Here is a 22,367-nt window from a genome sequence, read left to right as displayed (position 1 = left end):
TGGCTGGGTGTTGTGTGCTGTCCTTAGGTTAGTTAGGATTAAGTAGTTCTAAGTTCTAGGGGACTGATGACCATAGATGTTTAGTCCCATAGTGCTCAGAGCCATTTGAATCCGTTCTCTCCTGGAATTGCTGCGCGGTATGGGAATCTTGCCTGGTAGGACTGACGGAGGACATCGAAAAAGTTCAAGGAAGGGCAGCTGGTATTGTATTATCACTAAATAGGGGAGAGTGTGTGGCGGATATGATACACGAGTTGGAATGACAATCATTAAAACAAAGCGTTTTTCGTTGCGGCGAGATCTCTTCAGGAGCTTTCAGTCATCAGCTTTCTCCTCAGACTGCGAAAATATTATGTTCACGCCCTCTTACGCAGTTACTTTCGTGTGTTACTTCTCCATAGCACCTGATCAGTACGGGTGGGGTTGGGGGGGTTGAAGTTGGTAACTTTGTGAGAGACAGAGGAAAACTTTTCTCATGTGTGTATGTCTACTTCCATTGCAGTGTAGTTAATATACATCATTGCTGTAAAGGAACTGGTTGACAGGGTCCTAAGTACTTTTTTCCTTATTAAGAGTTAAACATGGATACTTGAGAGAGTGAAGATGTTTCATCTGTCGAATCGAAGTGCGCACACTGACGTTCGACACATCGAACAGTTGCTATGAGTCTAAGCTGTTGCTCTGTGGTGTAAGATGTTAATCTAGATAACAAAATTAAATGTTTATTTCCAGCAGTGGGCTTCCGTGTGTCCAAATACTCAGTTTGGGATTCACCGTAACATCTCTTGTTTCGATCCTCTGAGTTTGAGACATCCTGTGTAGCCTGTGCTTTCCCGCCTTACCCTAGTTCGAAGGAGTATCCGGAGAAGTTTGGCCACATAGAATACATATAAAATTTACAAAAATTTCAGGACTTATGTTTGCACTAATATTAACAAATTAATTTTCTCTTTGCAGGAGATAGAAAATCGTCGCAATATTGCTGAAAAACTCTTGCCAATTACGAGAGAAGAATGGGCATTTCTGGACTGTTCGGCTTCGTCGTAAAAGGTAAATTCTATAAGGTCGTGGATCTACAAAAAATCGCTGAAGAATTTAAGAAGAAAAGCGGAGAAGATCCTGTGATCGCCGTCGATGGATCTGCATGCATGTGGCATATATACGAGCCGCTAGATTTTCTTCGTGGAGGCCAGTACAAGAAATTTCGAGACTATTGCGCGAATTTTGTGCAACGGTTCCGTGACAATGGCATTCATCTCGTGTTTTTCTTTCACGGCGTCCCAGTAGAAGATGAGATACACACATGGACGGACAAAAAGAAAGATAAGACGATGTATGTCAGCAACGTGTTCAGCAGTCTGCGTTTAGGCTTTGTGCGAACTGACAGCATTGTGAGAACGTTACCGGAAGCAGTCATCCCGGCCGCCAGAGTCATATTCGAGGATCTCGGCTGCAAAGTCTATCTGTCCAAGGGCAACTGTAAGCATGACATTGCCAAATATGTATCGGGCACTAAACACTGCATCGGAGTGCTCACAAACGACTCGGACTTCTTTGCAATGAAGGGTGTATCGAGTGTGCTAACCTTCAGGAATCTCGAGAAAGATGGTAAGCTGAAGACGTACCAGTTTCGACCAGTTGACATCGCAACTCACCTAGGCATAGAGCAAGAGCACATGCCAACATTCGCAACTTTCGTCGGTAATGACTTTGTCAGGGCGGACCTCCTATTCATGGCTCACGGCAATCTGAAGAAGCGCTACCCTGAAAAGACTACCAATATCGAGCAAGTGGCAGAAATGATGAAAGACGAGGACCCAAGCGATGTAGTGAACATGTGTAAAATTGTCTTCCACGGCAAATGGAGGGACGCCCTGCCCATGGTGGAGGCGGGCATTCGCAGCTACAGTTACGAACCGACCAGCTGGGAAAAGCTGGTCGCGCATGTTGAAGACAAGCACAGCTCGGGCAAAATTCCGGGGACGCTGCTGTCCGTGATGAAGCGCCAGGTGTTCCGGATCGGTGAAGTGCTGGAGGACTTGTCAGAGACCAAACAGGACTTCCCACCTACGGGCCTCGTCCTGCGACCAATGCGGGCCAGGATGTACACAGTTCTACTGTGGGAGAGCGACTGTGGCCTGTGCCGCGTGACCGAGTATCTTCTCACCGAAACGGGGAAGGTTTGTACCTTGCTGTGTATTTGCAAAATATTTATACACAAAAAGTAGGCTGTACTCCGATTAAAGTAACTTCATGACTGACAGATGCCGGTGGTTGGGAGTGGGGTTGCAGGCTCGTACACAATATGCAATGTTCTCACGCTGTCGACAGTTCCGCCCAAAACAAATACCACAAAAAGAGAGGAAGAGAGTACCACTTGATGTCTGCGTCGCCTGGTCCCCTCCTGCCGCTTGAATTTTGCGTCAGCAGACAAGGCACTGCAGCTTGCGTCGGCAAATTGGCAACAAAGTGACCTCGTACAACCCAAGAAACAGTTGTTACACGCAGCCCCTACCATTCGACTCGTTGAAACGTCATTCGTAAAGCTCTTTTAATCGAAGTATAGCTCAAACAATTTATTTTCATGACCTGTTTCGGCCAAACCAGTCCATCTTCAGGACCAACAATGCGCCTTCCAGACTAGCCCTCTTCATACTTTATACGATTTTAAGGTCAGTACTTGGACATCAGCTTTCTGAAGCAGAAATGCAAAAAGCTTATTTTACTCAGGTTGTGATACAAGGCACCTTTCTCTCCAAATCATTTCGATATATGTTGATAAGTTACCTGATCCACATCTGTAATCCTCAGCAATCTTTTGTCTTCTACTTGTCGTCCACGTTCCTTCCCCATAAAGCTATACTCCAAACAAATTGTTTTATATTCTAAATGAAAAAAGGTCTGTTCCAATCTGCGTTTTATGTTCTCTTTACTTCGGCCGTGGTGAGCTGTTTTGCTGCTCAAATAGCAAATAAATCTACTGCTTTTACTGCATAGTTTTCTAATTTAATTCCCTCTAAATCACCTGCTTTAATTGAGTTACCTGCCATTGCCACTGTTCCACTTTTCTTTACATTCATCTTACAGTCACTTCTGAAGACATTGTCCATTCCCTCAACTGATATTTCAATGTCTTTATTATCTGTGGCCTTATTTAAATGTCATCGGCGAATCCCAATGAACATTGATTCCCTTACGAAGTTCTCTCATTAGTATCCTTACTGCTTTCTCGATCCACAAATTGGTTAAGATGACTGAGTGGTTGGGGGTGGGGTGGGGGGGGGGGAGGGTGGGTCTAGGCAGCAGTGCTATCTCACTCATTTCTCAACTACTACCTACCTTTAATGACCGTTATAATTACCGTCTCCTTTCTGTATAAGTTACCGGTTTGCACTCTGTATTTTGTTTCTGGTGCCTTCATGAATACAAGGTTCGCTGTTTGAGATGTCCCCTATGACACGAGTGATCGTTGTTGTTGTTGTTGTTGCTGTTGTTGTTGTGGTCTTCAGTCCAGAGACTGGTTTGATGCAGCTCTCCATGCTACTCTATCCTGTGCAAGCTTCATCTCCGAGTAACTACCAACTACCACAACCTACACCCTTCTGAATCTGTTTAGTACATTAATGCCTTGGTCTCCTTCCACGATTTTTACCCTCCGCACTTCCCTCCAGTATTAAATTTATATTCCCTTGATGCCTCAGAACGTGACCTACCAACCGATTCCTTCTTCTAGTGAAGTTGTGCCACAAATTCCTCTTCTCCCCATTTCTATTCAGTTCTTCCTCATTAGTTACGTGACCTACGCATCTAATCTTCAGCAATCTTCTGTAGTACCACATTTCGAAAGCTTCTATTCTCTTCTTGTCTCTTTATTGTCCATGTTTCACTTCCATACATCGCTACGCGCCATACAAATACTTTCTCTTCTTCAGAAACGCTTTTATTGCCATTGCCAGTCTACACTTTATATCCTCTCTACTTCGACCATCATCAGTTATTTTGCTCCCCAAACAGCAAAACTCATCTACTACTTTGTGTATCATTTCCTAATCTTTTTAATGTAATTCCCTCCGTATCACCTGATTTAATTCAACTACAGTCCATTATTCGCTCTTCTTGATGTTAATCTTATATCCTCCTTTCAAGACACTGTCCATTCTGTTCAACTGCTCTTCCACATCCTTGGCTGTAAAATTTTTTTGTTTATTTATAAACGCAATCACATTATTATGAGACAGTCATATAGCTAGTTTGACAATGCATGAAACTGTGTTCAGTGTATGCCGCCTTTAGAATCTGAAGATGATCATTGTGTGGCTGAAACCGGTTATCACTTTTCGTGGCGTAATGAATAGTCCATTAAATTTCGGGCATGCGGCCGAAATATCAAAGGAATAAATTTTATTCGCGTGGCTGCATGCCCGATGTTTAATGGAGTATAATATCTGTCTCCCTGTGCGGGAACCACGAATTGTGCGAGCATAAAGTTTAAGTTTGGATCAGTCCTGGAAGAGTGCTAGGATAGTCGAAGTGGTGAAGGCGACTTCTCGCGATAAGCAGGAAATCCGGTTCGAGTCCTGCTCCGGAACAATATTTTGTGTGTTTCTAGTAAATGATGTATAACAGTGAAACTTCCTGGCAGATTAAAACTGTGTGCCCGACCGAGACTCGAACTCGGGACCTTTGCCTTTCGCGGGCAAGTGCTCTACCATCTTAGCTACCGAAGCACGACTCACGCCCGGTACTCACAGCTTTACTTATGCCAGTACCTCGTCTCCTACCTTCCAAACTTTACAGAAGCTCTCCTGAAGGTTCGCAGGAGAGCTTCTGTAAAGTTTGAAAGGTAGGTGACGAGGTACTGGCATAAGTAAAGCTGTGAGTACCGGGCGTGAGTCGTGCTTCGGTAGCTAAGATGGTAGAGCACTTGCCCGCGAAAGGCAAAGGTCCCGAGTTCGAGTCTTGATACGCCCATGCAGCTTCAACACGATACCACAGTTCATCAAGAGTAGTGACTGGCGTATTGTGACGAGCCAGTTGCTCGGCCACCATTGACCAGACGTTTTCAATTGGTGAGATATCTGGAGAATGTGCTGGCCAGGGCAGCAGTGGAACATTTTCTGTATCCAAAAAGGCCCGTCCAGAACCTGCAACATGCGGTCGTGCATTATCCTGCTGAAATGCAAGGATCGAATAAAGGGTAGTTCCACGGGTCGTAATACATCTGAAATGTAATGTCCTCTGTTCAAAGTGCCGTCAATGCGAACAAGAGGTGATCGAGATGTGCAACCAATGGCACCCCATACCATCACGCCGGGTGGTACGACAGTATGGCGATGACGAATACACGCTTCCAAAGTGCATTCACCGCGATGTCGCCAAACACGGATGCGACCATCATGATGCTGTAAACAGAACCTGGCTTCATCCGAAAAAATGACGTTTTGCAATTCGTGCACCCAGGTTCGTCTTTGAGTACACCATCACAGGCGCTCCTGTCTGTGATGCAGCGTCAGGGGTAACCGCAGCCATGGTCTCCGAGCTGATAGTCCATGCTGCTGCAAACATCGTCGAACTGTTCGTGCAGATGGTTGTTGTCTTGCAAACATCCCCCATCTGTTGTCTCAGGGATCGAGACGTGACTGCACGATCCGTTACAGCCATGCAGATAAGATGCCTGTCATCTCGACTGCTAGCGATACGAGGCCATTCGGATCCATCATGGCGTCCCGTATTACCCTCCTGAACCCACCGATTCCATATTCTGCTAACAGTCATTGGATCTCGACCAACGCGAGCAGCAATGTCGCGATACGATAAACCGCAATCGCGATAGCCTACAATCCGACTTTTATCAAAGTCGGAAACGTGATGGTACGCATTTCTCCTCCTTACACGAGGCATCACAACAACGTTTCACCAGGCAACGCCGGTCAACTGATTTTTGTGTATGAGAAATCGGTTGGAAACATTCCTCATGTCAGCACGTTTAAGGTCTCGCCACCGGCGCCAACCTTGTGTGAATGCTGTGAAAAGCTAATCATTTGCATATCACAGCATCTTCTTCCTGTCGGTTAAATTTCGCGTCTGTAGCACGTCATCTTCGTGGTGTAGCAATTGTAATGGCCAGTAGTGGGATCAGACTAACTATTACACTGAAGGTTAGTTGGGAACATTAGAAAAAGCATAGGCGGCAGCTACTTGCACAGCAGAAGTCAGTGTCTGAAGTCACAGGGAAGCAGCGAACGCTACCAGCACGTTAAGTACAAACTCCATAGCAGCACTCAAAATTCTGAGAACAGATCGGAGCTTACCGAGGCTGGCCATTAGCGGCACGGGGCCTCCCCCTGAATACAAAAACATAGGTATTTAAGGAATAGTGGTGGCGTACCATTTCTCCCTTCGTATAGTCGAGCCACCAGTCCACCGGCTACTTAACAAGCTTCGGCCAATCCGGCAAGTCGTTTTGCACCCCCAGGCCGTCTCTGGCCAACACATTAGATTCCTGCCCTACTACTCCTGCTGGGTAGGTAGGGATGCTTCAGGATTTTATGTTTAACAGTCTCCAAGTTTGGTATCAACAGCGTTCAGGTGAAAGCTACGTGTCACTGTAACTCCTTTTATGGCCAGCAACAATAGTGTTTAACGCCCATTTGGTCCCGACCTCCGAACTTCTGTGAGTGGGGGCTGTTGTAGTAGCAGCTTAAACTGTGTAAACCCACTGACGTCGCAGTTCTCAGGAGCAAGTATCTAGCTTGTTTCCGCTGCTAAGACGCGCCTTTTCGTGGCCATCTTCTACAGTGACGCCTTATGACAGCGTGTCGGCGGTGGATGGAGTTACCAGTTAATTCTCCGAAGTGAAATGTCTCCCCTGGGACAGCTGCCCAGAGCATCTGCAATTTGCACGGCTCTAGTGTTACTATTTATCTCCGGTAACCTAAACGCTACCGCTTTTGCCTGCTCTCTGCATTGTCTCGTATTTCCTACCTTGATGGCTCCAAATAGCAACGTACGAGTCTCTTTAATCTGCGAGGAATTTTCATATCAGCGCACACTCCGCTGCAGAGTGAAAATCTCATTCTGGAAACATCCCCCAAGCCATGTATCCGCATATCCTTTTTTCCAGGAGTGCTAGTTCTGCAACGTTCGCAGAAGAGCTTCTGTGAAGTTTGGGAGGTAGGAGACGAGGTACTGGCGGAATTTAAGCTGTGAGGACGGGTCGTGAGTCGTGCTTGGGTATCTCAATTGGCAGAGCACTTTCCCGCGAAAGGCAAACGTCCCGAGTTCGAGTCTCGGTCCGGCACACAGTTTTAATTTGCCAGGAAGTTACGAGTCTTTATGTCGTGGATACATGACACACTTCCTCTGCAGTTAGCTGTTGGCCTACACATGACAGGTTAAAAAAAAAAACCAAGACTTTGTCCAAACCCAAACGTTTGCCGCAGGGTATATCGTGATTCATAATCCCGAATCGTTTCCAATCATCCACTGTCCAGTTGTGACGGTCTCCACACCACCTTAATTGTAACTTAACATTACCTACAGAAATATGTGGCCTCATGAGGAGCTGCTCGACCATTTTAAGCTGTTCTCTTTAGTTCCCTACGCAGTCATTCCGCTAGCTTGATTTCTGGCAGCACTTTATAACTCACGTGTGATTTCTTCCGCCAACTTCATGTGATCTTTGACTACTACTCTCTGCAGTGCTTGATGGTCCATGTCTGCCTCGTGTCGGTTTAGCTTTGATTGTTCCTTAGCGTTTCCACTACACAGCCACATCAACAACAGTTCGCCTTGGGCAGCTTTAGGAGAATTGAAATGATCGATTCGTTTCTCGGGTGACATCCAGTGACTAGTACAGATTCGAAGTCGCTGACCTCTTCTGACCGACCCATTCAGAAGATACTGAAAATACAGTACTCCCCACCTCTTCTTGTAATGCTGGCTCCTCCTCAGGTGACGACTAATGGTCAGTCCTTCGCTGCAATGGGTGTCTGGTTACTTCTGTTCAGACAGTGTGCAATAAGTCGCAAGGTATCGGATCTACTCATATTATCAGATTAAGAGTTCGCGGGAGGCAGCACGTTAGTCGCGCGCGGTGAGCAACTCGCTATTTTACCAGATCTGCTGGCCAGCTTCTTCTTTCTTTCCTTCTTTTTTTTCTGCTGACTTATCTGATGCTTCTTCCCAGGACTTCCTCTCCTGTGCCTGTGATAACTTCATCTCAGAGTCGCTCATACACCCAACATCCTCTATTATTTATTGGGTAGATTCCATTTCTGTCTTCGCCTGCAGCTGTTACTCCCTTTAGCTCCCCACCAGTGCACGAAGTTATTCCCTGATACCTTAACACATGTACTATCACCCTGTCCCTTCTTATCGTTAATGTTTCCCACATGCTTATTTTCTCGCCTGTTCTGTGGAGAATCTCCTCATTTCTTACCTCACCTCATCACCTAATTTTCAACATTCTTCTGCAGCGCCACATCTCAGACCCCTCGATCCTCTTCGGATTTCCCCACAATCCATGTTTTAGTTACACAAAAATGCTGTGTACCAGACGTACCTTCTGAGAATTTTCATCATCAAATCAAGGCCAAAGTTTGATAATTGTAGACTGCTTTCCGCCCTCTTCCCCTGTACTACTCTACTTTTTGTGTCCTCTTTACTTCGTCATCTTACATTATTTTGGTTGCATGACTTCACAATTCTTGCACTTGGTCTGGTTAGGGCCCCCAATTTTGATACTAAATTTCTCACGTATCTGAATTCTGCTACTCGTCCTTACATCCACCTGTCTTCGGGTAATTCTCAGTTTATACTTGTGCTCATTAGACGGTTCATTCCATTCAGTATGTCCTGCAATTACTCCTCGCTTCCACCGACGGCAGCAGTGTCATTTGAGCATCTTATCATTGAAATACTTTCATCCTGAATTGTAATGCTGGTAGTAGGCTTACCTTTTATTGTCGCCATTGTTTATTCGTTGTACAGATTGAGCAGTGGGGGAGATAACATGCGGAGCCAGCCACCTTCCTCACCTTTAGTCACCTTTTCTTTAAAAGTTATCACCTTTTTAAATTTTATCATCTTTTTCAACCTTTTTGCTCTTTTAGGAAGAAAATAAGTTATTTACTTTTGTTTCCAAGTTTCTGTATTCGTTCATTTAACTTTTTGGAATGTTCCAGTGATGAAAGTAGATGAAATGTTTACGTTAGGAACTTCTGAAATTCGAGCTAGAGTGTTCCTTTTCATTTTTGAGTGTTTTCTTTATATTTTGCCCAACTGTTATTAGTGTTAAATATTCCTATACTACAATTGCTTCCATCTTTGTTCCGGATTCAAATTTTGCTGTATTAACAAAACTGCTGCTGTGGCACTATGCAATTCTGAAAATAAACTTTTCGAGACGAGAAAATGCAAATTCCGTAGTGACTGGTTTTGAAAAGACAGATAATTTAAAAACTAAAGTTCTTTCCATGGGGGAGGAGGGACGTTACTGAAAGTAAATTATTTTGCATAGTGTATTTTTGCTTAATTAATTTTGAATTAAAAGGTTCTCAGGCAGTTTTATACCGCTCACTTTCAACAAGACATAAGTGTAAAGTTGAAATTAAATGTGGACCACATCAGGCACATTTAGAACTTCCAGATCAGACACAGCCTTCGTGTTCGGCACGCGTGCCAACAATAAGGGGCCGGCCGCTGTGGCCGAGCAGTTCTAGGCTCTTCAGTCCGGAACCGCGCTGCTGCTACGGTCGCAGGTTCGAATCCTGCCTCGGGCGTGGATGTGCGTGATGTCCTTAGGTTAGTTAGGTTTAAGTAGTTCCAAGTGTAGGGGACTGATGACCTCAGACGTTATGTCTCATAATGCTTAGAGCCATTTGATTTAACCGACACCTTTCACAGACCATCCTCCTCGCTTTTAAGCATAGTATAAAGGAATGCTGGGAGCGCTGTGTTTCCTCCCTGGGTATGTATGGCTCTTCACCGCAGGTTTGGTCCAAGCTACGTAGCCTTCTGGGCCGCCAGCGACAATCAACTGTCCAGGGTACTCTGTGCACTGAAGCACTGGTCCTTGCAGAACACCTCGTTACACACTTTGTTACATAATCGGTGTCCTTTTCTCCTGCTACCTTTCTCTGATAAAAACGCAGAACTGAACAGACCCCCCTCTATTTCAACCCCCACCCAGCTGAACGCTATAATGAACCCATCACTGAATGGGAATTCTTGCAGTCCCTTATTTCTTCACACGGAACACCCCGGGCCCAGATTTCATCCACAACCAGATGATCCAGCACTTGGACTTTACCCAGTGGCAACATTTACGTCTTCAACCGCATTTCGCCCACGTGTGCCTTCCCATCACAATAGCGGGCAGTATATTTATCCCCGTCCTTAAGCCTAGGAGGAACCCAGTGTCTCTCAACAGCTAACTCACAATTAGTCTGATGAATGAACTTTGTAAACTGCTCGAGAGAATGGTTAGCTTCCAATCATGTCGGGTACTCGAATCTCGAGGCCTTTTGTCCCAGTATCAGTGCGTCATCCAGGAAGGACGATAAGTGATCATTTACTAAGATTGGAAACAGAAATCTGACACGCTTTTACTAATAGTCGGCCCCTTGTCGTGGTCGTCCGTAACCAACGTAAGGCATATGACATGACTTGGCGCCATCACAGTTTAGTTACCCTCCACGAATAGACGTTTTGCATCCCCCTTCCGAATTTATCCGCTATTTTTTATCTCCTCCCATGAGCATGGACCTTGCCGTTGGTGGGGAGGCTTGCGTGCCTCAGCGATAAAGATAGCCGTACCGTAGGTGCAACCACAACTGAGGGGTATCTGTTGAGAGGCCAGACAAACGTGTGGTTCCTGAAGAGGGGCAGCAGCGTTTTCAGTAGTTGCATGGGCAACAGCTTGGAGCCAACAGTAAGGATTTTAAGTACCAAGGGTAGTTCCACCTCCGCCGAAATGATTCAGACAGTGAAATTAATTGTTTCAAATTACTCTATGGATTCTTCAAATCATATTTGTAAAGTTTTTAATATGATGTTCCCCTATAGTGTTCTTGAAGGTTTTTCCATTTTTGTCCAAGAAAACAACGTACCTATTATATGATGGACTGGCACCTTATTTTTCGGAACATGTATTAGAAGAAGCATGGTCCTCATATTACACGCTGAGCTCTAATGGAGCCACCAATGTCAAAGACAAAAAAAGAATGACGAACTACGATTACTCTTTGATCAGTGAGTAAGTGTTGCATAATAACGCGTCACTTAAAAGCTTTCTTTATCGGCAAATCTCCTTGTAAACTAATTTGAAGCATTTTCTGAATCCAACTTATTGCTAAATAAACGATTTATGTTGGGATCAGGTGGACCCACAATAAAACTGTGTTTAGTCTTCTAGACAGTGACACACAGGAAACCATATGCAGATAACTTACAAATATTGCAACTTGCAACATTCATACAATATGTAATACCAATGTAAACGTTGTGGAGTGCGTAGGTGAAGAAGTGTCTGTATTTCTAGACGATATTTACCATTATTTTCACGGTTGACTTGTTCGGTGGGAAGAATCAAGAAATTCGGTCTCAGCTTAACATTCCGCGTCACACGTTTTTGAGGCACAAAACCTCAAGGTGGCTTACTTTGGGATCTTCAGCCAACAGGATTTTGAAACTGTGGGATGGTATTCAATTTTATTTTCTTAAGCATATACCTCTAAAAAAGAATTCTGCTACTGTTCTGTCCAAATCCTACAAAGCCGTTATGAATTCTTAAAGAAGAAGAAGACGAAGAAGAAGAAGAAGAAGAAGAAGAAGTAAAAGAAAAAAAGACTTCAATGAAAACCGAAGTTCACAATTTCATCTGCCTAGCCGTCCAGTTCACACAACGCTTTCAAAGCCAAACACCTTTGATTTACAAGTTGACAGAAATAGAAAACACACTTAAAACCTTTTAGGTTCGTATTTTGAAGGATTCTGCTTTGAGAAGAATTGATAGTTTCCTGATGTTCTTCATAATGAACGCCTTACGTGGGATAATGTGCGTTCTCTTGAACAGCTAATTGTCGGCAAGCAAGTAACCAAAGAACTTATTAGACTGGAATAACGTGGCAAATTGTGGTCTCTGGAGAACGCCCAATAACATTACATCGCTGCTTGGAAACGAGATGCAAAAAGTTATGCTTATCAAGTGCACCACTGAAAAGTTTCAGGTTTTTATAGTAGAAAGAAAGGACAATCAGCAGAGGCTGCTATGACATGATATTTCTTTTTTATTCTATATGTATCCCCCTTAAGGCCTTTCTTCCATTGTACAATGGAAATGCGGGCACAGAGAGGATATATTCAACTTCTAAGCACGCATTAGGAAAAGACAAGGCAGCAGTGACCAAAAGATTATTAAATAGTGGTTATATGAGGGATGCTTAGGGAAAATACTCCTATTTCCTTTTTTTGCCCATTGACTCAAAGCTCATTAGATGTTCGAACAACAAGCTCATGCATATTTTTATTGCTTATAAGGAAGAATGTGAAAGGAACAAAAAACTCAAATTAGAAGAAAAGCAAAAAGAGGACTGAAACCAAGTGCATCTTAAAGAGATTAAAAAGATGGAGAACTTAAAAAATCAACTTACTATGAGACAGCTGCTCCGAATGGAAGAATAAAGAAAAACTATTATCAAAGGAGGCATGAGAAAAACGTAGCTCTCGAATTTCAGCGTAATTGGAAAACAGCACCCGAAAAAATTGCTTAAAGGCAGAAAAACTGGTCCAGGGTGTTCTTTAGGGTGTAAAGAAAGAGTAAAAGAAACGGAGGCGGAAGCCATTCAATAAAATCTTGGGAAAAGAAAATATATTATGATTACTTCGGTTTTTTAAGACTCCTAGTAAATAGTAATCCAAAATATTTTGATTAGCTTATTTTCGTATGAAGTGTAGAATGTCACCAGTTGGACAAATGTGATACCGATTTTGTTTGTGAATTACGGTGTCTTATACCCAATTAAAACTATGCCTGTATATATTAATAATTTTGAATGAAGAAAAAAATGGCCATACCCCATCCAGGACGCTAATAGGGAATTTATTGTGCCCACCCATATCACTGACCTCAATTTTCAGTAGGATTTTGGAGCATATATTGTACTCGAACATTATGAATCACTTTGAAGAAAATAACTTACTGATGCGTAACTAGCACGGATTCAGAAAATATCATTCTTGTTAACACAGCTAGCTCTTTATTCCTATGTAGTAATGAATGCTGTCGACAAGGGATCTCAGATCGATTCCATATTCCTAGACTTCCAGAAGGCTTTAGATACCGTTCCTCACAAGCGACTATTAATAAAATTGCGTGCATATGGAGTATAGTCTCGGTTGTGTGACTGGATTCGTGATTTCCTCTCAGAGAGGTCACAGCTCGTAGTGATAGACGGTAAATCATCGATTAGAACAGAATGATATCTGACGTTCCTCTAGGTAGTGTCATAGGCCCTCTGCTGTTCCTGATTTACATAAATGATATAGGTGATAATATGAGTAGCCCCCTTAGATTGTTTGCAGATGACGCTGTAATTTACCGCCTAGTAAAATCATGAGACGATTAATTCCAATTGCAAAATGATCTAGAGAGAATTTCTGTATTGTGCGAAAAGTGGCAATTTGCACTAAACAAAGAAAAGTGGGGGGTCATCCACATGGGTACTAAAAGAAATCCGATAAATTTTGGGTATATTGTAAATCGCACAAATCTAAGGGCTGTCAGTTCGACTAAATAACTATGAATTACAATTACGAGCAACTTAAATTGGAAAGCCAGATATATAATACTGTGGGGTAGGTGAAACAAAGATTTAACTTTGTTGGCAGAACACTTAGAAGATGCGACAAACCCACTAAACAGACAGCCTTCATTACACTTGTCCGTCCTCTACTGGAATACTGCTGCTCGGTATGGGGTCCTTACCAGGTAGGATTGATGGAGGACATCGAAAAAGTGCAAGGAAGGGCAGCTCGTTTCGTGTTATCGCGCAACAAGGGTGAGAGTGTCACTGATATGATACGCGAGTTAGGGTGGCAGTCACTGAAAACGGAGGGGGCTTTCTTTGCGGCGAGATCTATTTACGAAATTTCAATCACCAACTTTCTCTTCCGAATGCGAAAATATTTTGTTGACACCCACGTACGTAGGGAGAAATGATCTTCATAAAAAAATGAGAGAAATCAGATCTCGAACGGAAAGATTTACGTGTTCCTTTTTTTCACGCGCCATTTGAGATTGGGGTTGTAGAGAAGTAGTATGAAAATGTAGAGAAGTAGTATGAAAATGGTTCGATGAATCTTATGCCAGGAACTTAAGTGTGAATTGCAGAGCAACCATGTAGATGTCGATGTAGGACGTCGATGTCGGGGTGATACCAAATGATATCTGTTAAATTTTCAGCAGAGGTCTACTGAGTAAACAGCAGAGGTATAGCAAATATAAAGGCTAAGCGATGCCCGCCTCAAGTGGAACTTAATTTAGTAAGACGGATCCATTACAAATAAGAGTAAAATGGCACATAGAAAAGTTTTACAATCAAACGCGATTGAGACTGTTTTCTTACAAACAATAACATTTCGTTAAGAGTCGGGATTAAATTGTTTTCTTTCGCAGACTGGGTGATAACCCATTTCTTTTAACCTTTGGGCTGCCTCAAGGCTTCTATGCAACAATACACAAAGACTTGCAAGTCGTAAGACTCCTGACATGTCTGATTAACTTTTCAGCCTGTCAGTAGAACGTACTCACCACTGTGCATCGGAAAGCTCATTTTTGACCAAAAACTGACTGTGTCACGCTTTTAGTCCCTCTTGCTCTTCACTTGTCATCACTTCGCTACCTGACCTTCCCCGTAACGATGACCTTCTGTGGTCATAAAAGAGTGGCTGCTGTTAAAGCTTACGAAGACACCGTATCTAAATTGTGTATATCTCGCAAAACGTTCTACACGTCCACTGAGTTCGTATTTATGTGGGCTATTCTTTCTCATTGTTCAATTTTCAAAAGTTGTAGTTTTGTAATACGCGCTTTGTTTTTTTTGCAAATTAAATACGAGTAATTAAGAATTTCACCTACTTTGGCGAGATGGCTGATGGGAGTAACTGAATCGGTAGACATCGACCAGTATTAATTAATACGTGGTCGTTGCTAATTTCAACTGGTAGACAGTCCCGTGTTTACTGCATTTGCGTCTACGAAAGCAGAAAGAAATAATAAGCTTAATTAGAAATCGCCGACATGTTGTACGCAATTCAATTTGATATCTTATTGATGGATTCTTCCGTCGCTTCTTGATAGAACAGTTCCATATTGAGGGCTGAATAACACTTAGGTGGTTTTTTTTGTTCTACAGATTTTTTTGTATGAACTAGTTTTCGGCTTATTAGGCTATCCTCAGATAACTACTGGCTATTGTTTACAAGGTGCTTGTGTTCTTACGAACCAAACATTTTGGACTAAGATACTATGCACTTAAATACGATCTGTAGTGGTGGTACTGTCTTTGGAATTGTCAAACAAGTCTTTTGAATTTTTGTTCTGTAAAATTGTTCTTTAACGTAAAATGTGATTTATTATGTCACAGAACAGTTTTACAGAACAAAAAGTCGAAAGACCCGTTTGACAATTCCAAAGACAATACCACAACTAATGATCGTATGTGAGTGCATTGTATCTTAGTCCAGAATGTTTGGTTCGTAAGAACACAAGCTCCTTGTAAACAACAGCCACTAGTTATCTGAAGATGGTCTAATAATCCGAAAACTAGTTCATAGAAATAAAAATCTGTAGAACTAAAAGAATTTGAAATCATTTTATCTACATTTTAGACCCATTAACCATATTGTCTGTAACGTTCTTCCGTCCCTCCTCGGAGCTTCTGTGGCGACGTGCGAAGTTACAACCGCGACAGCTACCAAATTCTATTCAGTATTAGTGCTGGTGGTGAGCTGTATTTGTCCGCATATTTCGTCGGTAACATTTGTTGGCGGACCCATGTTAATGCTCTGCTTTGCTGAACTATTAAATCAGTCTGAATCAAAACTATCGCATCTAATCAATGAAATACTTTCATCCTGAATTTTAATGCTATTACCCAACTGTCTAACTGATTTTTGCGAGATCCGATCACTCGGCAGGGAAATGTCACAATTCATGCACCTTTTCCTGCTGGCTCCTAGCGACTGTCCACCGATAATCTCAACAGAAAAACTCTAAGTACACTATACTTCGAACGTGTACTAGTCACGGGATGTAACAAATCCATCACAGATATTTCAACCCTTCTGGAGCTGCCCAAGTCAGGCGGTGGGTGATGTGACTGTGAAGTGGAGATTCGAAGGAAGCAGCTGAACCATGACCAAGGAGACCTCATGTACTCACGGACACGGACCGTCGAGTATTGCAGAAGACAGTTGTAAAAAATCAAATAAAATCTGTGGAATCAATTACTCGCAAGTTATAAAGTACACTACTGGCCATTAAAATTGCTACACCACGAAGATGACGTGCTATAGACGCGAAATTTAACCGACAGGAAGAAGATGCTGTGATATGCAAATGGTTAGCTTTTCAGAGCATTCACACAAGGTTGGAGCCGGTATCGACACCTACAACGTGCTGACATGAGGAAAGTTTCCAATCGATTTCTCATACACAAACAGCAGTTGACCGGCGTTGCCTGGTGAAACGTTGTTGTGATGCCTCTTGTAAGGAGGAGAAATGCGTACCATCACGTTTCCGACTTTGATAAAGGTCGGATTGTAGCCTATCGCGATTGCGGTTTATCGTATCGCGACATTGCTGCTCGCGTTGGTCGAGATCCAATGACTGTCAGCAGAACATAGAATCGGTGGGTTCAGGAGGGTAATACGGCACGCCGTGCTGGATCCCAACGGCCTCGTATCACTAGCAGTCGAGAAAACAGGCGTCTTATCCGCATGGCTGTAACGCATCGTGTAGCCACGTCTCGATCCCTAAATCAACAGATGGGGACGTTTGCAAGACATCAACCATCTGCATGCACAGTTCGACGACGTTTGCAGCAGCATGGACTATCAGCTCGGAGACCATGGCTGCAGATACCCTTAACGCTGCGTCACAGACAGCAGCGCCTGCGATGGTGTACTCAACGACGAACCTGGGTGCACGAATGGCAAAACGTCATTTTTTTTCGGATGAATCCAGGTTCTGTTTACAGCATCATGATGGTCGCATCCGTGTTTGACGACATTGCGGTGAACGCACATTGGAAGCATGTATTCTTCATCGCCATACTGGCGTATCACCCGGCGTGATGGTATGGGGTGCCATTGGTTAAACATTTCAGTCACCTCTTGTTCGCATTGTCGACGCTTTGAACAGTGGACGTTACATTTCAGATGTGTTACGACCCGTGGCTCTACCCTTCATTCGATCCCTTCGAAACCCTACATTTCAGCAGGATAATGCACGACCGCATGTTGCAGGTCTTGTTCGAGTATTTCTGGAGACAGAAAATGTTCGACTGCTGCCCTGGCCAGCACATTCTCCAGATCTCTGACCAATTGAAAACGTCTGGTCAATGGTGGCTGAGCAACTGGCTCGTCACAATACGCCAGTCACTACTCTTGATGAACTGTGGTATCGTGTTGAAGCTGCTTAGGCAGCTGTACCTGTACACGCCATCCAAGCTCTGTATGACTCAATGCCCAGGCGTATCAAGGCCGTTATTACGGCCATATGTGGTTGTTCTGGGTACTGATTTCTCAGGATCTGTGCACCCAAATTGCGTGAAATTGTGATCACATGTCAGTTCTAGTATAATGTATTTGTCCAATGAATACCCGTTTATCATCTGCATTTATTCTTGGTGTAGCAATTTTAATGGCCAGTGGTGTATTACGAGAAGTGTACGTAATGAGTTAAAAAGATTGGGGTACAATGATCTATCCGCACCTCATAAGGCACATGTCTCTGTAGTCTGTTTGAGGAATGTAAAGAGCGACACACGAGGTAGTAGGTGACAGGTAATGAGTGATTTGTGATGAGGAACCACGCTGTTCCCTGTGGCTGTTCGGTGAAAGGTTTCGGTTTGGCGAACGCCTCCGCAACTTTACCTGCTATCGTGTGTAGTTCCAATAGTGAGGAACGTAGGTGGTGGTGTTACGATACGAGGGTGTTTTTCAAGGTTTTGATGAGGTCCGCTTAAGAAAAGGGTGAGTAGCGAAGGATATGAATATATTTTACAGTACTGTCTACTACACACAGTAGAGAAGCATTTCGGAGACCACTGTTATTTGTAGCATCGTGACAATGCACTCTATCATAACGCAGCATCTGTTAGGTAATGGTTTGTAACAATTTCATGAACTTGAAAATCGTATGGGGGTTTGCGCGACTCGTAGCTGAGCCTTCCAGAAGCTCATGAGCTGTGTTATGAAGAAGCCATATCCTCAGACCCGTGCTAGATGGGGATAATTGGCATTTCAAAGCAGCCGTAAGAGTAGTTACTATCTGCTCAAAAAACATCACCCAATATGAAAAAAAAGATATTGCTATAATTTAAATGTGGATTAGAACTGCTTCCTGAGAATTAATATTCTTTAAAGTCATTATTTAAAATTAGAATATGCAATGAAGAGCCGAAGAAACTGGAACACCTGCCAAATATCGTATGGGGCCTCGGCGAGAACACAGACGTGCCGCAACACGACGTGGCATGGACTCGACTAATATCTGAAGTAGTGCAGGAGGGAACTGACACTATTAATCTAGCCGGCCGGAGTGGCCGAGCGGTTAAAGGCGCTACAGTCTGGAACCGCACGACTGCTACGGTCGCAGGTTCGAATCCTGCCTGGGGCATGGATGTGTGTGATGTCCTTAGGTTAGTTAGGTTTAAGTAGTTCTAAGTTCTAGGGGACTTATGACCGCAGCAGTTGAGTCCCATAGTGCTCAGAGCCATTTGAACTATGAATCTTGCAGGACTGTCAATAAATCCATAAGAGTACGAGCGGGTGGAGATCCCTTCGGAACAGCATGTCGCGAGGCATCCCAGTTTGCTCAATGATGATCATGTCAGTGGAGTTTGGTGCCAACGAAAGGCTTTAAACTCAGAGGAGTGTTCCACGAGCCACTCTGTAGCAATTGTGGATGTGTGAGGTGTCGCATTGTCCTGCTGGAATTGCCGAAGTCCTTCGGTATGCGCAATGCCCATGGATGGATGCAGGTGAGGATACAGGATGCTTAAGTACGAGTCAGCTGTCAGATTCGTATCTAGACGTATCAGGGGTCCCATATCACTCCACGTTCACAGTCCCCACATAATTACAGAGCCTCCACAGGCTTGAACAGTCCACTGCTGACATTCAGGCTCCATGGATTCATGGGGTTGTCTCCATCCGGTCGATACAATTTGAAACGAGACTCGTCCGACTGGGCAACATGTTTCCAGTCATCAACAGTCCAATGTCGGTATTGACGGACACAGGCGAGGCGTAAAACTTTGTGTCGTGCAGTCATGAAGGGTATAGACGGGGAATTTGGCTCTGAAAGCCCATGTCTATGATGTTTCAGTGAATGGTTCACATGTTGACACTTGTTCATGACCCAGCATTGAAATCTGAAGCAATTTGCGGAAGGGTTGCACATCTGACCCATTGAACGATTCTCTTCAGTCGTCGTTGATCCCGTTCTTGCAGGATCTTTTTCTGGCGACAGCGATGTCGGAGATTTCTTGTTTTCCCGGATTCCTGATATTCACGGTACACCCGTGAAAAAGGTCGTAAGGGAAAATCGGCACTTCATTAGTACCCAAGAGATGCTGTGTCCCATCGCTCGGGCGCCGACCATAACGCCACGTTCAAATTTACTTAAATGTTAATAACCTGCCATTGTAGCAGCAGTAACCGATCAAACAACTGCGCCAAACACTAGTTTTCTTATATAGGCGTTACCGACGCCAGCGCCGTATTCTGCGTATTTACACATCTCTGTATTTGAGTACTTATGCCTGTACCAGTTTCTCTGGAGCTGCAGTGTATCGTTTGGAGCGGCTTCGCCAGCAGGACTGGTCACGAATCATTTAGGACAACTTCACGATGACCAGATCATCTTCTCAAGACTGATCGAACTACCCTATCAGCCTAATGCTGAAAGCAGTCCTACTTTCTACAATAGCGAATAAGATTCACACCCAGGTGCAGCTAATAAATGGTGTATTATATATTGTCTGTTAACTAAAGTTGGTAGCAACTGGAAAAGAGTCAGTACTGGTCCAAGGCATTTGATTTCTATCAGTTCAGTCATTCTCATCAGTCGCCCTACCCAAGCCCTTCTTAATCGAGAACAGAATGAAAGCTAGTAGTCTGCATTCTGACTCAATGTGCAAACAAGTGTAGACACCTATAGGTGGACACAGAGAACGCTAGATAACTCACCAGTTGGTTGGTTGGTTGGTTGGTTGGTTTAAAAGAAGGGCGAAGGGACTAAACTACGAGGTCATCGGTCCTAACCCACCAGTCGTGGTGCAGCAGTACCAGAACGAGTTGAAAGTAATGTGTGCACGCTAGCTGCTATGCAACGTTATCTCAAAGACATTAAAGAAACTATTTGGTAAAAAGAGAGAGAAAGTTATCCCGCAGTAACAGCCTCTAATTCCAGCTTCATGGTGGACAGTATTTTTTTCATACTAGTCGCAGTTACTGTGATATTTCGAAATTACTGTATGCAGAGTATAACTTGACACTATGTGTGGGAGATTGTGGGAGGGGCGGAACAGGCAAAATCCCTTATATTCACCCGCAACAGCCCTGTGCGGAGCTATACTGCATGTTTAGTAGTTAACCCACCTCACCAAATTCGAATAGATGACAATGGGAAATAAGTCTCATGACTTCATTTTTTGTTCCTTTGTATTATACACCGATGCTTATGAAATGTAGCCAACGTAATGAATTTAGCTACTTGGGAGGAGATCTAGATGTGCCTCCAACCTCAAGAAAACAAATAGTGTGTAGCAAACCAACCTCCACCTTAAAGCGCCACAATACAAGGATAAGAACAGAGAGACAGTACGAACATCCTTTGAATATTTTCCGTATTTCTTAGGTCATTGAAGGATAATAAGAGCATCATTTGGTAGGTCATTATTGAAAAGAGATTGAGGTTATTGGAGTCCTCCGAGGTTGCAACAGAAATGGCGGTTTACATCCGCGTGACAGATCAGCTTCTTTGTCATTCAGAGAAGGGTCATCGATGCCGAGTTTTGAGAAACGCCTGCATTTAAATGTTGCCATGTTAAATTTTGTTTCTTTCATTTCAGTAATATGCTAACGAAGTTTGAAACGGAGTTATTTGTTAACCTAGTAACTGAAAATTAAACAAATCGAAAATTTATGAAAAAGTGCATCGTGAGTATAAAAATAAAGATGTTATTTCTTCACTGATGTTGTTACTAACCAACAAAAGTTTCTCTTCTCGCCAAGTATCTATGACCATTAAGCATTTCTTTGAAAAATCTGTGGATATTTCTACAGGGTGTTCAGAAAGTTGCTGTGCAATTACAGCTTACGTCCGAAACGATACCCATGGGCTGTTATACAAGCATGAAGTTTTTTAATTTTATTAGAAAACACTTTCTGTAGATCTGATTGTGATATGCTTCTCAAGTATGTTGCTATTTCAGCTTTAATTCACAAAGCGTGCGTGGGCGATTGTGATACGCTAAACATTTTGCGTTCCCCAAAGAAAAAAGGTTTGATGGAGTAAGATCCAACGAGCGAAGGGGCCACATTTGCCAGAAACACTTCCAGTTGATGCTTAGTACTATTAACTGTGTTTACAGAAGCGACAACTTGTTGATTGCATGAGTATTTGATTTTGTCTTCCTTTAATTGGTCAGTGAAATGGTTGTTCATTAAACAATGACATTCACATTTCACGGTTTGTTTTTTTTTTTTTTTTTTTTTTTTTTTTTTTTTTTTTTTAATGAAGGCCCAGTAATGCGCCGTCTTGTGGTGCTACCAACACTTCAGTTTTCTGACTATCCAATGGCATTTCAAGCACAACACAGGGGTTCTCCGTTGACCATAATCATATATTTTGTGTGTTAGCATGACCAGAGAGGTGGAACCAGATCTCACCAAGTCCATAGCTCCTGGTCTATTGGCTAGCGTTGCAGCCTCTGGATCACAGGGTCCCGGGTTCGATTCCCGGCCGGTTTGGAGATTTTCTCTGCCCGGGGCAGTGGCTAGAGAGTACTGTGAAAAAATTGGACAGAGAAACAATTGAGACTTGTACGGGTGCTGATGACCGCGCAGTTGAGCAC

At 43.4% G+C, this 22,367-nt stretch overlaps 1 protein-coding gene across 2 annotated transcripts in view; it reads left to right on the top strand.

The window, feature by feature from the left end:
- LOC126092355 (uncharacterized) overlaps positions 1-22,367 on the top strand; it is a 94,105-nt gene that overhangs the window by 50,477 nt on the left and 21,261 nt on the right. For both annotated transcript variants that reach the window (XM_049907896.1, XM_049907897.1), the window contains exon 2: positions 958-2,180. In XM_049907896.1, coding sequence (XP_049763853.1) covers positions 1,014-2,180 — 1,167 coding nt within the window. In that variant the 5' untranslated portion in view covers positions 958-1,013. The remainder of the gene's footprint in view (positions 1-957; positions 2,181-22,367) is intronic.

Source organism: Schistocerca cancellata, chromosome 7 (assembly GCF_023864275.1).
Source record: "Schistocerca cancellata isolate TAMUIC-IGC-003103 chromosome 7, iqSchCanc2.1, whole genome shotgun sequence".
In the NCBI taxonomy this organism is placed as follows: domain Eukaryota; kingdom Metazoa; phylum Arthropoda; class Insecta; order Orthoptera; family Acrididae; genus Schistocerca; species Schistocerca cancellata.
Note: the sequence above shows the minus strand (reverse complement) of the source record. Positions and strands in the feature narration are given on the sequence as shown.